Genomic DNA, 16,296 nt, shown 5'->3' on the forward strand with positions numbered 1-16,296 from the left:
AGTACCTCAGCCTTTTCCTCATCCTCAGTGACAATGTTCCCCCCTGCATCCAATAAAGGATGGAGATTCTCCTTGGCTCTCTTCTTGTCATTAATATATTTGTAAAAACTTTTTTTGTTGTCTTTAACGACAGCGGCCAGATTGCGTTCTAGCTGGGCTTTTGCCTTTCTCATTTCTTCTCTGCACGACCTAACGAGATCCAGATGCGGTTACTGACCCTGCTAATCCTAGCATGGTGGTGGGGTGCCTTCCCTCTATCATGCGTATCTTTTCTCACCCTTGTATCTTCCAAGTTTGATAGTTTATTTACAGTATTGGAATGTAACCACATTGGGACTGGGCGTGAGAATGTCCACCTCCCATTGCTTTCTGGACTCTTGTGGCAAGCATTAGTGTGGTTCTGGGCAAGGGTTTCTATGGTTTTACTCTATGCTTTGTGAAGGATGTCTGTGTCATCCCTAGTGAAGCAACATTCTCTTGCAGTCCCTCTAATTTCTTTGTTTTTGAGCATCTTGTACAGCTTTACTTAACATAATAAAACTGCACCAAACAGGCAAACGAAAGTCATTTAGAAACTCCCAGACAACACAATTTTCGTTTAATCAATAGCTTTGTGGCTTTGCCAGCTATGTCTGTCTTTTTGAAGGCTTGTTCTGCTGAGTAAGCCAGGGCCATGTTAAATAGCTGGGCCGTAATGATTTGGCAAATCTTGCATATGCTTCCTGCTACGAGGGTTCTGGTTTCATACTTCATTGGCTTTGCTGGCAACAGCCTTGTGCACACAGTGACCCAAAACACAGGGACAGTACAAGTCCCCATTATGCAACCTCTACAGCACACACCAACCCAGGAAATATTAGGTTTGCAAGTGCCATTTACCAAATAATCATTTGTTTTTATACAAAGGCAGCAACTAGCTGAAATATTTACTTTTCCACTAGCAGTTGGGTTCCAATAGCCTGTAACCCATGCTGTTTGCCTGGCCTGCTGAGTTCAACAGGTTCCAGGTGAAAATGACTGCAGAGCTGGGGAAGGTGATAAATCCCAGACTGTCACCTGGAAAAGCCTTTGGTAGTAACTCAGCAGCAGCAACGCCAGTGGAAATGTTGTTGCCTCTAAAAATGTGGTTTCCTTTACTGTTATGTCAGTGGAAGGCTGCACTGTAGTGGAACAAGGTTGGCTGCCTCTTGGCCAACAGTTGTGTTGGGGAATAAAATTCAGCAAAAAGAGTTTACTAGACAAATGAAATAAACAGGCCTTCTTTGTTCTCACTGATCCCTTTCCATTTGCAAAATCCTCCCTACATCAGATGCTGGGCCTCTTTCTATTGCTGGATCCAACCCAGTAGGGAGTTTTGTCATCTATGTCTTTACTTGAACCCCAGTTTCCAAAAAAGAGAAGAATAATCCACAGTTTTCTGTTTTCTGCTTTTGTTCTTGTTTAAGTAAAACAAATCAAAGCAAAAGGAGTCTGATCATAATGGTTTGTTCTCACTTGCTTGAAAAGTTTCCTTCCTGCTGGACTCTAATTAGCTTAGGGTGTTGAGCCTTAAAAATGAGTATTTTTTTATTATACCTTCTTTCTCTGCTCCAGAGTCCACCGAGACACTCATTTTGTATGCCAGATCTTATCCACATATGGGACAGTTTGACCTTTCAGAAATTTCTGATGTCCACCCTCTGGTAGCTGACTCTCACCTGCCAGTGAGAGTCCAAAGCCTGCCCGTCTCTTCCGCCTGCTACCAGCTGGGCTCCCTTCCTACCACCCTGCTGTTTGCCGGCATCACTCCGGAGATAGCTAATGAAGTGGCAGGTTTCTAATCTAGCGTTTTAAATATTCATTTAAATTATACACATTAAAACTAGACAGGATAAATAAATGCTCCCTAGAAACAGTTTGCTGCTTAGTTTAGGTAGCCTTTATACTTAGGAAAAGTATCTTTCCTTCAAAGGAAAAGCACGGCTTCCTTTCTTCCTCGCGAAAACACGACTGCTAGCACCTTTCAATGGGTAAATTCTTTCCTGTCTAGCGCCTCCTTTATCTCAAGTAAAGCTGCTTGCTGTGTAACGTGGGATAGATTTAGCCCAAGAGGGCAGAACTCTTCCCTAGTATCCATCATGAGCCACCATGGTCATCGATGGTCAATTTTTTATAAAAATGCAGATCGCCTGGGTTTAGTAGCTTTAAAGTAATGTGGCAAACTGGGTTTTCCTACAGGAGCATTATAATAATGACTTTGTCTTCTGCTTTTCTGCTTGTGTGCACAAGCATCAACTCCCATCTACTCATTTTAAGTGTCATCCTCTCCATTGGGTATATTCTTTTGCCTCTTTCTCCATTATTTCACTCTGTTATTATCACCTTTTCAATACTAACCCAGATATGATCCTGAGGCTTCTCTCCATTCAAAGAAAAAAACTAACTTGTTTGTTTAGAAAAATGTATTCGTATTTTCTTTGTATACCTTAAGTACTGCAATACATACCTGCAACTCATTCTGAAATTTTTATGGCGTTTGTTGGAGTAACCTTACCAGGTTTGCCAAATGTCTTATTGCAGGCAGCACCTCTGAGTATAATGAACAGAATCACATGAGAAAAACTCCTATGTGGTCTCCAGAAAGCTGTCATCAGTTAAATGACATGCATGCTGCACCTCTTATCAGCTAAAGACCCTCTAAAGAGATATCTTCTTAGGAAGATAACAGACTTTTTTGTTTCTTTGTAATTTGTCTTCACATTAACATGTTCAAGCCAAAGTTATTCAAAGCAAGAGTATCTCTTTTCAAGTTGCTTTTTACTTTCTTCATGTGGCATTCTTAGACAACATGAAAGCAAAATTGGCTTCGTTAGCCTTGAGGTTTGTAGGCAACCAGGCATGCCCGCTACCCAAAGAATTCTACTTCAGTATTGGTCTGAACATATCATTTCCAAATTGCTTTGATACCAAGCCATAATTTGCAATGTTCCTGTCTGATAATCAAGCCTCTCCCTGCTGATCAAATGAGTGAGACTAAGTAAGATAGTGTGCTGAGCTTTTAAAATAATTTTTGAACAGCCAAGGCCAGATGATTCTGGGATTATAAATTATTTTCCCAGCTGCACCATTATGAAAAATCCCAAGAGTTTTGGGAGCTGGTATATAGGAGGAGCATTACCGGAAACAAAGTTTCCGTAAGGATGGGGAGCACTCCTGAGTGATGGAAGTAGCTGTGGCAAGGATACCACTGAAAATGCTATGTCCTTACAGCAAATGTCTTCAGCTGAAGCAAATGTCTTCAGCTGAACTACTGCACACTGATCCATTGCTAGATTATAACTGCAGCTAATACAATTGGATCACTCATTTCCTGTGCAACTTCTTTCCTAGACAGGTGGGGTTTTTTTCCATTCTTGCAAGCAAAGGAGAGCACGCAGGTTTGTTACTGTCTGTTACAGTCACCTGTCATTTTGGTGAATCAGTGTAAGAGGGTCACATAGGATGGATTTCTTCTTGCACTGAATCTGCAAGCCCACAGTGATTGGCAACGTAGACCAAGAAAGACGAATAAAAGAAAGAGGCTGAAAAATATTTCTTTCTGTGAAAAGGACTTCTGCTGCTCTGGGAACCATAAAGCATTTATCCACTGGCTTGTCTGGGGACTTCAGAAGACTTGATGCTGGTAGAATTATATATATTACAGTTACTTCACACCTCTTTTGTCTTTTGATGTTGGCCATCTCTTCGTTCCCACCTCCAGGAATGGAGAATTGATCTCCCAGTGCGGGGAAGGCAGCCAGCATTCCTGACTCCTACAGTGCATTCCCCAGGCTGCCCTGCTTCCCCCAGCGCTTGACAGTGGGTGGCTTCCTGATGGGTAGAGTGTGGGACATTTGTGGTTACTTGTGTTGCACATATTTGGCAAATATGCTCCACCATCTCTCCCTTCTCCTTGCATTTTCTTTTAAGGATGTCTCATGTTGCATCTCTTTGTTCAGGTTTGACCCTCAGTCATTAATGTAGTTGACTGGAGGCTTTCACTGGTTTCACAGAAGTTTTAGTAAAGTGTGCTCAAGTGATTGCATGTAAGAGCTTCCCCTTAGGTTGGTAACACTTTGAGTGACAGACCCGTCAGCCGTTCTTACTGAGCTTTTGTCTTTCTTTCCTAGTGGGTGGGAAATCCCACCCAGCTATCCCAGGGTTTTGTCTTTTTTCCACCCTACAATTTATATTCCCTTTTCATCTTCTGAGGAAATGCATGTCACATTTTCTGAGGTCTCATTCTCAACCACTTCAGGCAGTGCTGAAAGCAAACAGCTTGTTACCCTTCAGCATGTTACTTCTGGATGCCCCAGGGTGCTTTCTGCATACAAGGAGCTACAGAAGGAGCACAGCAGCCTCTGCTCACCAGAAAAGAGAAATGAGCAGAGTCTTTCTCTGCCCACCACTGTCTCGTTCATAGTCACTGTGCTCCTTCTGCAACAATTCCCTGCTTTCTGAAACTAGACTGAAGCAAGTGAGAGAGAGAGCATTTTTTTATGTCCAAGAAGTGGAGTAAATCTTGTGGAGGGCAAGGAAACAGCTCAGTGCATACATTTTCAAGGGCACGTTACCCTTTGGCCCTCAGATAACTTTATTCTTGCTCTAGGGTGATCATGACAAGTAGCCAGTGTTTCTTCTTTGATAACTTGAGAGAAGTGGTTCCCAGTAAAGAGTCACAGATGCATGTTTTACAATGAGTGTTTTTTGATATATCTGTGTTCACCCCTTCAACAGGAATTGGACTGTTAAAGCAATCCTTGACTCTTACCAATACTGTTGTGTCAGGAACCTGTTGTCTTTGTGTGTTGTTGGCATGTATCAAAGCATGTGAAAGGGTTTAGAAATACTGAGCATCTGGGTGGATGACTGCGGTGGAGATGGGGTAGTGCTCTAGGAATGTAAAGTGGCCAGGAATCTACATGCTGTGTGATGTTAAGGCCCATAGGGCCAAAAAAGAAAGGCTGGAATGGAAGCCATTGTGAGCTCTCATGAACACAAAAGACAGTGAAATTGTTGCTATCAGCATAAGCGTGCTGAGCTCCTGATCCTGTTGGGAGGGTGTGAGGGCAGAGGAGGAGTGTGTTTAGCCCTGGGCATATGATTGGGTTCATTGCATGAGCTTTTCCCGTGCCTCCATTGCCTGTGTAGGTTCAGGTGAGTCCCTTCTGCATCAGCACAATCAGACTGAACCACTATGGCCACTTTTGAGTCCTTCTGCAGTAGGGGAATGGGCTATTACAGCCATTACATGCTCACCCCTGATAACTGGGATTTGTACCTTACTTTGCATCTTTAGAAGTCTTCCTTCAGAGAGACAGGATTCTGAAGAGGACTGGACCCCGCCTGTGCTGAGAGAGTTGGTACTGAATGGTTTACACTATGCTGTGTAATCACAGTCCTTTCTGAGTCTGAATGCATACTGCTGGAGCTACTCTGGTTGACAGTTCTCATGTTTAGAGATTTGTGTTAGATACTACATGGGACTTGGAAAGGAGTGAGCATTAAGGTCAGAAAGAAGGATGTTTTCTTGAGGTAATGCTACCTCTTCAATGTGGAGTTTCCACCAAGTTTATTTGTGCATATATTGATCAACTTTAGCTTTTTCTAGGACTTTGTGTTTGGTGGAGCACTCCTTTTTCTGCCACGTGGTAAGCTACCCTCTGCATTCTCAGAACCTGCTGATTCTTACCAGAAACACTGTGAAGCTTTTTCAGGAAAAGGTTGCTATGCTGGGACCATGTCCTACAAATTAGATGCAGTGGAGGCAGGCGATTGGAACGGTAAGTGTTCAGTTGCATCGCAACGGGATTCCTGCATCTTGGAATACATCAGGCAATGCCTGCCCTGCTGTGGATCAGCCACTCTGCAGAAGAGGCAAGGATTCTCGAGAGAGAATCGCATGAGCAAATGTCCGCTGCAAAAAGTAATCAATAGTGTGGGCATGTGATATTGTTGCTGGGGAGGAGATCATAAGATGATTCACCCTGTTCTTCATGGCCCTGGTCTAACTTCTATCAAACCATATAAAAGGACTGTCATTGATGTCAGTGGGGTTTGGCCAGCTCTGTTACAGGTATCTAGGACCACATGGGCAGCAAGCTTTTAGATAAAATGTTTGGACGAGTAAAAGGCCACACTGCCTGTTCCTGCCATGTCAGTCTCTCATGTGTGCTATCTGTCCCTTGCGGCACAAGCTCATACTTGCTGCCTTCCAGATTCCATGGCAAAAGAACTAATTCTTTTTAAATGAAAACCATATCATAAAGGGCTGGATCTGTCATGCAGCTGAATAAACCACAGCTTTCCACACTGTTATTCACCATAGGCGTTCGTGTGTTCTCACTCGCTGTTGTTGACTTCTTGGCTGTTTGATGAGTAGATAACCATATAAAATATGTGGTTACTTCATTATTGGAGGGTGACATAAACTTGGTTATGAAAACAAGAGTCCAGTAGGCATGGCTGCCTTTAAATGTTGTCTCTTCTGATAAAAAAAAAAAAAATAGCTCAGCACCCATCCTGAACACACCTGTTCTAGATAACATTATGTACATAATAACCATCTTTAATTACTTCAAGTGCTTTAAGTAGAGTCATCTCCCCCTCTTCATCACAGCTCCCCAAAGTACCTCCTGACAGCTTCTGAAATAGTCGAGTTATATTTAAGCGACTGTGTTTACATGTTTGAAAAGCACAAGGTGAAAAAGCCTGTTTTCCATTAAGCCAACAGTCTTAATGACCATTGTTTTTGTAAGAAGGTTATGCAAGCTGTTTCATTGCCTCCTCCCCAGCTCAGCTCACCTCAGCGTGTTTCCCCAGCATTTGTTAGTTTGCCCTCCATCCAAGCCTCACTTGGACTCCCTTCTGACCCCTCTGGCTGTCTCTGCCTCTCTTCGGTTGCTTTGCAGATGCATCACCTTCCTACGTCACTCTCTTAAACTTACTGTCCTCATTTTGCACTGCAGCTCCTATTATAATTCCAGCTCTAATGAGTAACCCCGTTTCACTTCTGCCTCTGTTATGCCTTTATTCTCAACTGGTTGGAAACCTCATAACTTGCAAGATATCAGCGTTTTATATTGAAATGTTAAACATGTTGAACCAGTTCAGAAGTAGGCATCTTTCCAGTGATGCAGCTTCAATTTCAAACGTTAATAAAAATTCCTAACATTGAACTCGATTTGGGACTGGACGGCTCACAGGCTTGATTATGTGATATACTGTCTCCCACTTCTAAGTTGCTGGTTCAAATCCAGCCCAAGTCAGTAGCTGCTGAGAACTATTGATGTACGTTCTCTGCTTAGTGACCTATATTGATTTGAGTTTAATGGCCATGTTTAATGTTCTCAGCTGTCAGCCACGCACCCTGTATAACCTCCTTGCATATCAGCATCTTCCTTTGTGCTTGAAATTAGATGGACTATAGAGATGGGACTCCCTTCTCAACCATTCATGGAGACCCGATAGGAAGTGGGAAGGGGGAGGAATTTTGTCCTTCAGTTATGTCCTTCATATGGATAAACAGATGGCATTTGTGCCCACAGCATGTCTAAATAGCAGGCTCTCCATGGGGCACTGTCATCCTGCCCACACTGAAATGCCAGAGTGGATAAATTACAGCTCCCCTTCTCCCTTCCCTCTCACACTATGCAAAGATGTTGTCCAGTCTGCCCTCCCTTTGCATTTATATTTCTCCAATGGGGTTTAGAAAGAAATCTTGTGCTTAATCCTGGCTCTGCAGTCAATGCTAGATTATCTCCAGGTGAGTCATGGCAAGCTGGGTCACAGGGAATGACTTCTCTCATATGCTTTTTTGAGAAGGTCAGTAGTGACCTACCCTACTGTGACGTGCAACTCCTGGTACTGCATGTAGCTCTTAGCAATTCACTGTGGCCTTGCAGAAACAGAGCCTTTTAGAGAACATCTGCAGGCTAAGAGCCTGCTGTTATAAGCACAGGTAGAGAAAGCATGCTTTCCAGCAAACAAAGATCAGGCAAGAGTGTAAAAACCTTACTGGCCCCACTGAGCTTTTCACTTGGAGCAAGACATATCACTGCCTTCTCCTGTCCCACTCTGTATTGGGGACATTGCTGTAGCAGGCCCTTTGCTCAATTCTTTGAGTCCATGTTGGTCTGCAGGGCAAGTGGCCCCAAAGAGCTCTTCCTTTTTAATGTCTTGCTGAGCTTACACAGTTACAGCAGTTTGTGAGTTGGTTCTTCAGGAAGACTCTCCCTTGGGGTTCTCTGTCTGTAGAAGTGAGAGGTAGACCACTGTCATCATTTCCTTCTTGGTAGCTGGACGGCCTCACTGTCCTTTGGAGAAATGGTGACTTTGAGGTTAGTGCCAGTTGTGTGGAGAGCAATCAATCATGTGTCGTGCAGAAGTCTTAATAAGCAGCTGGGGTGACAGCCAGGTCACCCTGGGTAGTCTTGCTAGTCCTGGGTGTCACTTGTTTCTGAAGTGAACCAGTGTTTGACTCACCCTCAATTATTTCCAGACAAATGGGATGGTTTGGCTTTCACAGGGAGGCTATGGAGAAGCTCTTATTAACAGCCAGCTGAAGTGCTTATTTGAAACAGAGGGACTGTAGAAGCTCATGGTGTTTCCACTTCTGGGTGTGTTTTTTTCAGGCTTTCCTTCTTCGTAATTCTTTCTTTCACTTGCTAGCCTCTTTCTGCCTTTTTCTGAAGAAAAGCTCTTCTTTTACTGCTGATGGTATTTTATATCAAATTTGCCTCCTGCCCCTACTTCATAATCTCTCCCCACCAGAGGGGGAGTTTATGATAATAATCCTGGGGATTTCTCAAGTGGTTTGTTACCAGCCACAAAGTTGCAGCTGTTGAAAAAATTTAAAGCATCTCTTAAATCAGTTTCCCCCAGCCCTTGGCGTTATAACTCAGATTTGGGGCTTTTAATAGGAAACCTATTGAGAGTCATAGTGGTTCTGATGAAGATTTGTATACATGACCTTAAGAACTTGGAGGTGCAATGCACAGTGCATTGAAGGCAGTAGGAGGCTTTCCATAGGCTTTGGTGCGCTTTGGCTCAGGCTTTTAAAGAATAACAGGAAACATTGGAAAATGCATCAAGGGTAAACAGAGCAGTTTAGTTATATTAACTGTCTAGAGGAGAAGCTCCATTAATGACCGAAACAAACAAAGCAAGTGCGTTTATTTAGCATTGCTGTGGGAAAACAAATGGCTGTTAATTGCATTTAGCTAAAAAGGGTTACACAAGAAATTGGCTGGCTCAGGCCCAGAGTGTAATTCTGGCGTCCTGACCCAGTTCTGATTGCTGCGTAGACTCTGATGGAGAATAGCATCCTGGAAAGGAGCACAGACTTCAGAGAGGCCAGGGCTTTGAGAGACTGCATACTATTTTTTATTCATAGCAATGCTACTTTAAAGTGTCGTTCTACAAAAAACAGCATTAAAGAGATCTGTTGTTGCTGCCTCCCTGTGACTCCTGATAAAATTTGCCTTGCTGTGATTATGTTAACGTTCAGAACTCAAACTGTTCAGTTAGCTTGTTTCTGGATTTGCATGTGATAAGCAACAATAAATATGCTGCAGGACTCCTTTGGTGACACCTTAGTGTCTTTGACTGATAACCAATGCATTATTTATATTAGAAAGTAAGCTCAAGTGTAAAACCAGAGTCCCGTTGTGCTTATTCTGAATAAACATAGAATGAAAGGAGTTTAAGGGCTGACAGTCTAAGCTGTTCTTGCTTGCCTTTGTGGAAGCTCATTGTCTTCAGGAGGAGAATGTGATGAACTAAAGGCTGCAATTTACCCTGTGCTTAGAATGGAGCTAGTGACTGTGGTAGTAACAGCACAAAGGGAAATCGAGTCCTGCTCCTCTGTAATGGCTTTGCTGTGTAAAGGATAACATGCAGCATGTGTTTGCTGCTCCTGATAAAACAGACAGTTATGACTCAGAAAGCACAGAGGGCAGTGGTTTTGCAGCATAATGTGGTGCCATTTTGACATTCCTACTTCTAATCTAAGAGCCATTCCTATCAGCTCTTTTTTCAAGATCTGTTCATGTAAGAATAGAACTCCTTCCCATGGCAGAATATTTCAAGAGACTGATTATCTACTTCTAATTCCATGTGAACTTCTGAATAGCAGGTAAGATTAGATGATCACAAAGAAAATGCAAAGTACTGAATCAGCGCTTGCAGTGCTGTTTAGTACAAACGCATAATGCTCTGTCCGATTTAGTTCTGTTAAAAGGAGGGGGACTATTCATTAGTGAAAAGAATCAGCATGGCATTACATTTACTATGTGTTTAGGAAAACTGATCCCTTTGATGTAGCTGGAGACCCTTGAACTTCGGAAAAGAATGTGTTAGCATGCTAGGGTATGCCTTAGTCCTGCAGGTCATTTAATCCTTTCCTCAAGTGAGTCATTGTAAGGTAAAGTAGATGCTGGGAAAAGTTCCGTACTGCCAATTAAAACAGGCTCCAAAGGTGTTGCTGGTTTCATTCTACCAGAAACTCATCACAGAGAGGCCAGTAGAGGTTGCCTATGTACCTCGAGGCCAGATCCCAAGCTAATATAAACTGGCATGGTTCTTTTGACTTAGCAGAGCTCCTTTCCTTTATGCCAATAGCTCAGGCTCAATTCCTTTATGCTTATAACTTTTTAAAGAATTTCTGTTAAGAAATTGGGAATGATTCCGAAAGGTGTCGATTTCCACACATGTAAGAATTGAATGAATTTCAGAAGCAGCCTGTAAATAACTCTGAGATGTGAGTTCTGGCTCAGTCTTTGTAGAGGATACGTCCTATCTGCCTCAAACACCCCTGCAAAATCAAAGCTGAGTAATGAATGTTAGCCTCAGTATTTCTCCTAGGCAGACATCTTTCATGAGGTCAGGTTTAAACCAAAGTTAAGGACAGGAATGTACTAATTAGTAGCTGTTGCCCTTGTTGTCTGCTAACAAAAAAATCCCACTTTCAACAAATTTAACAAAGAATAAATGAAGTTAATCAGAAAGCTAAGGCATTAACCTTAATTAAGGAACTCTAGACCAAACACTAGTCTTTTGTGGAAAAGAGAAAATCAGGGAGCCTAAAACACTTCGGAAAGTCAGGAAGATGGTTTGTTTTCACCTTTTTCAAGTGGAACAGCTGAGGTGCCGACCAGGAGGCCATTCAGGAAGCTGCCAGAATGGGAGTGCTGCCAAGTCCCATCCCACAGAAGGCCTGACAGAGTAGAAACCTGAAGGACCCAACTTTGAGTCTCAGCACTGTGGCAGTCACAAGGCAGGCAAGCTGACAGAAACCTTGGAAACCTGCCTCGTTTCCATTAGAAAAATTAACACGATTGCTGCATGCCCACAAGCCTTCTAAACTGGCATCTTTGGGCAGGAAAACTTTCCTCTGGAAGATTTCCAGCAAGCTTACGTACCTTGCTTCATGGTACTTAGCTCTTCCTTTCCTGACTTTTAGGAATATGAACTTGAGATGGGCTTATTTGCATTGGAGGAATACTGCTGGAACTTTCTCCCTAGCATGTGAAGAGTTTTCTCTGTGTGTAGAAACAACATGGGTAAAATATTTGGAGTGAAATCCAGGCTCCATTGAAGTCAATGGCAAAACTCCCATTCACTTCAGTGGAGCAGGAATTTCACTCTTTACTGTTTTGAAGTTAGAGTTACTAATAGACTGTTAAATTATTCCTGCGTGCATCAAACAAAATGTGCTTGATGTTAGTGTTTCTGCTGTGTTCAAAACCCACAAAGGTTTAAAAACAAGAATAACTATGAACTTCTGAGTCTAAAAATTCTGTTAAATGTAGTTTTGCTAGAAATAATAATGTCCCTGGAGATAAACCTAAAATAATAGACTCCACCATGTAATCTTCACTTTAAGCTAAAAATAGCGTAGATGGTGGTTTAATCTAAGCCGTAATTATCAAACTGCTGAAGCCGGTTCTGGTTCATTGCAACTAGAAATGTATGTCGTGTTTAGGTTTTGAACAGTTGAGTCCCAAAACTGGAGAGAAGCAAAGCCAAGAGCATAGTCAGAAAGCAAACAGGAGCCTCCGATTTGTAGAGAAATAGCATGGATTAAAGAGTCCAACACCATATTTAAAGGGACTGCTCCTGGCTTGCTCAGCCCAGCCAGCTGGAGACCTAGCAATTTCCTATTAATCTGTGTTTTCAGCCCCAAACTGGTGACTCTTATTTTGCTAGAAAGTGACACTGGCCATAGGAGGCACCTTTTGTCTGAAAGCCATTTTCCATTTCATGTTGGAATCGAAGGAAGAATGTTAACCTTTCAAAATGTTATTATTCTGTATGATTTAAAAAAAAAAAATTTAATGATCATTTCGAAGTAGGTTGGAAAGCCCTTAACTCACTTTTGCTGCCAGGCAGCATGGTACGATGGGCTGAGTGTAGGACTGCCAGTCAGGACTTCTGACATTTCACTGATGTAGCAGGTGAACTTGGTCACGTCGTTTATCCCTTCTTTGCCACCATGCGGGCTGTTCACAAAGGCTTACCTCCAGCAGAGGAATCTCACCTTCCTATAGCGGCAACAGAGATTTTCTCTGAACAGTGATTTACTGTAGCAGCCTCATGGTAGAGACGCCACTAATGATAGAAGGGTCCTGAGTGGGATGTTAAATGGAGGTTAAAGTAATACTTTTCTATTTCTGAATACTTTTTGAAATCCTCACTGAATGTATTTGAATTCCTCCGTGTATGTTTATACTACACAATCTGCTGTTTGTTTAGATGGTTTGTTTTGCTGAGTAGGTCACATTCTGTTCTCGCTGAGACTGGCATGGGGCAGTCTTGATGCTTGTTTGGACGGTGCTTGCAGAAATGGGGGCTTGATTCTGCCTCAGGCTCCTATCTGAGCATTGCTGTTATAGAGTCATAGACTAATTTATGCTGGAAGGGCCACTGGAGGTCATGTGATCCAACCCACCGCTCAAAGAAGGATCCGCTTCAAAGTTAGATGGGAGGGAGATTGTACAATACCACAAATTTAGAGAAATGTTTTTCCTAACAGTGGAGTTATTCCAAATTCACACTGACACAACAAAATTGGCCCATCTCTAGTATTAATTTGTTGACCATTCTCTGAGTATGATTATCGGGACCATATCCACTAGATTTGGGAAAGCAATCCAAACTTTTCAATAAATACTACCTTTGATAGTCTAGCAGATATCCTTCAGCCGTGCTACATCACTTCTCCAGGTTCACTTCTCGTGAACCCTCAAATAGTTACATTTCCTGGTAGGAAAGTCCACAGGAAGCACATTTAAAAGTTTCAAACAAATACTAAAACCTTTGTGAAATTAAGGCAATGGATAAATTCAAGGAACCTATATTTATTCATTAAATATGCTCTGTGCCCAGAGCAGTAGGTGAAGGATTCTGTGTTATTTGTGCAGCCTGTTTTCAACTTGTTAATTGCTAAGAGTGTCATTACTAAGTCCAATGGGAAATGAGAAACCCACATCATAACTTGATAGTTTTTTTGTCTTGTTTTGTTTTAATCAAACAGCATGGGAATGAGCCATGATGATGATCATCAACCCTGCGCAGGGAGATCTCATATTATGTCTGGAGAATGGGTGAAGGGCAGGAACCCAAGTGACCTTTCCTGGTCTTCATGCAGCCGCGATGACCTTGAAAACTTCCTAAAGTAAGGATTGTGCTGATTATCAAAAATCCTATCAGGCAAGAATCCAATGTGCTATTTGAAAGTGAAAGTCTGAACAATTTTCCTTAAAAAAAAGTGTGTGCCTGTGTCATTAGGGTGTGCAAGTTTGAATCTGTCTCCATTACAGTAGCCCCTTTGAAACTGAGGTTTGCAGAGAGGCAGAAGAATTATGTGCAGTTGTCAAGGTACTGATACCTTCTTAAAAACAATCCCATATCACCTTCATTTTACAAAAAATGCCTTTCGTGTTTGTGATGACAGAAATCTGTGTGTAGGTGGCCTGAAAAAAATCTTCTCCGTTGAAGGATGCTGCCAGCTTTGTGCTGTGGCTTTTACTGTCATTATTATTATTAAATAGCTTTTATTTTATGTAAACTTTATTTTGCCTGGAGGTAATTCTGATGTGTTTTCTCACCCCTCAGTGAGTGTTGGTCTTAAACAGTTCACTATAAACTTCTTTCCCACTGCATCCGTATTTCAGTTCATCGTGTTCAGCAGTTCAGGAAGGATTCCTGTCCTGATGCTTGTTAACTCTCATGGACTATAGCAAGCACTGGAGTTTTCTGAACTCTCTAATTGTGGTCTTAGACCTACAGTGCAGCTCTCTGACAAACAGTGTCTGGCACAGTGGCCAGTGCTTTTGTTGCTAGAAATGGGTTCAGCATGGAAAATTCCCCACTCTGGGGATTAGAGGTGGGAGAGAAAGGAAAATAATGAAAGAAAATGGGAAATCTACTGTTATGTTAAAGGCATGAAGTTGAAAAAGAAGTTGCATCTGAACTCACTGGTCACTGGTCCCTGATAGAGGGAAGATAACAAAGTGATATTCCAATTTGTAAAAGATTGTTGTGAAGGCAAAGGGAAAAATCTTTCCTTTAAGTCTGTGATGGAAAAGTCAAGGGCTTAAAATTCAGCTAGGGGGATTCAGGTGAGACATGATAGAAGACTTTCGAGCTGTCATTGTAAGGTTCGTGAAGCTTTGGACTAGGTAGCCTGAGAGCAGAATTGAGCCTCCATCAGATTTTTAGGAATAGTTTAGACAAATGTTTAACTCGGAATAATATGAATATAGTTGATTCTGCCTCAAGGCCTGGGGCCAGGGATGAGTTCCCAAGGACCTTTCTATCCATAGTTTTCAATTATTTAGAAGGCTTCCAGATATATACTGGGAAAAATTACCACTGTTTCACATGAGGTCGTCAGATTCCCTGTTAAAGAGAGGACAACAGCTTCTCTACAGCAGCAATCTAGCACTCCGGTTCAAAGGTGCTTTCCCTTAAAGGCATATTTAATTCTTACACTCCACAGGTCCAAGGTCAGCACCTGTTTGCTGGTAACAGACCCCCGAAGCCAATACGCAGTGCGGCTCCCTCACAAGCTGCCTGGAATGCACTACAGTGCCGATGAACAGTGCCAGATACTTTTTGGGACCAATGCTACGTTCTGTAAGAATATGGAGGTAAGAGCTCATGGGGTGTACCTGGAAACAAGGTGGGAAGTGGAAATAAAGCTGTTAAGCATTGGGGAAGAAAAGGAGTCTGTACTTTCCTTGGAGCTACTTAATGGGATCTTCAGCATGTTCAGCACTGCTGGTACAAAATCAGCAGTCAAACTCCCATCGACCTTCGTGTCAACAGCACACACTTCTGCAGTCCTCCTCCTTTCCCCACATTGGTCTTGTTAATCTCCTAGGGCAGACCCAGAAAAGCTTTTGTTTGTACTTGAACTTAATTTAGGGACGGTTCCCTTTTGACGCTGTTTTGCTGAAGTACTCAGTAGAGATTGTTTTGCTGGACATTCAGCTGAGATGAAAGTCTCTTCTCACAAGAGTGCTTGCCTACTTCCACAGACTCAGCTTAGATGACTGTCTGGATCTTTCAGTAGACCTCACCTTCAGACCATTACAATGTTCTTAGGAGCTGACTCTAACTCTATGACAAGGAAATATTAATGTCTGCTTGTTTGATGAGGCCATTTAGAGATTTGTGCAGAATGAGGCCCCGTCCTGTGTATTTTCTAAGTAACATGATCTTTAGTCAGGATTTGGGTGCAACATGACTGATATCACATGGTTGGTTGGCAAAATGAAAACACTGATTTTTGGTGTCTCTAGAAGTAGGTCGTATTTGAGATGAGGCTGTCTGACTTGTCCTCTGGAATTTAGACAGCTAAACTTTTCCTAAGGTCTTGCACATAATTAGATGTCTTCATTCTGACCAGAGCTTGTCTGCATCCCACTTTAGATAGGGACTGGAGAAATGCTTACTTCCAGTGTGGCCTCGGAGATGTCCAGAAGAAAGTCATGAAGCACTGTGTCCTGTCACCAGCAGTAGCTGGCAACATTCTGTCCTATATAGACAGGCATGAAGCAGCCAGGTTTCTTGCTGTCATTAACTAGCCATTTGTATTTTTTAGTTGTCCCTTATTCCCATTCTGAATAATCGTGGGATCTTAAATCAGTGTAACAAAGAAAATAATAATCAGTGATAACTGAGGTTTCTAAGTGCCAAATTACTAAAACTGTTGAACACATCAAGTCCTGGGAACATGCTCTTAGTTTCACATTTCCTGTTTTATTTATTTTG

At 42.3% G+C, this 16,296-nt stretch overlaps 1 protein-coding gene across 1 annotated transcript in view; it reads left to right on the forward strand.

Moving 5' to 3' along the window:
* The window catches only part of ADAMTS17 (ADAM metallopeptidase with thrombospondin type 1 motif 17), a 205,812-nt gene that overhangs the window by 94,382 nt on the left and 95,134 nt on the right, over positions 1-16,296 (forward strand). The window contains exons 8-9 of the mRNA XM_009289472.2: positions 13,553-13,693; positions 15,020-15,170. Coding sequence (XP_009287747.2) covers positions 13,553-13,693; positions 15,020-15,170 — 292 coding nt within the window. The remainder of the gene's footprint in view (positions 1-13,552; positions 13,694-15,019; positions 15,171-16,296) is intronic.

Source organism: Aptenodytes forsteri, unplaced genomic scaffold (assembly GCF_000699145.1).
Source record: "Aptenodytes forsteri isolate BGI_AS27 unplaced genomic scaffold, ASM69914v1 Scaffold605, whole genome shotgun sequence".
NCBI lineage: Eukaryota > Metazoa > Chordata > Aves > Sphenisciformes > Spheniscidae > Aptenodytes > Aptenodytes forsteri.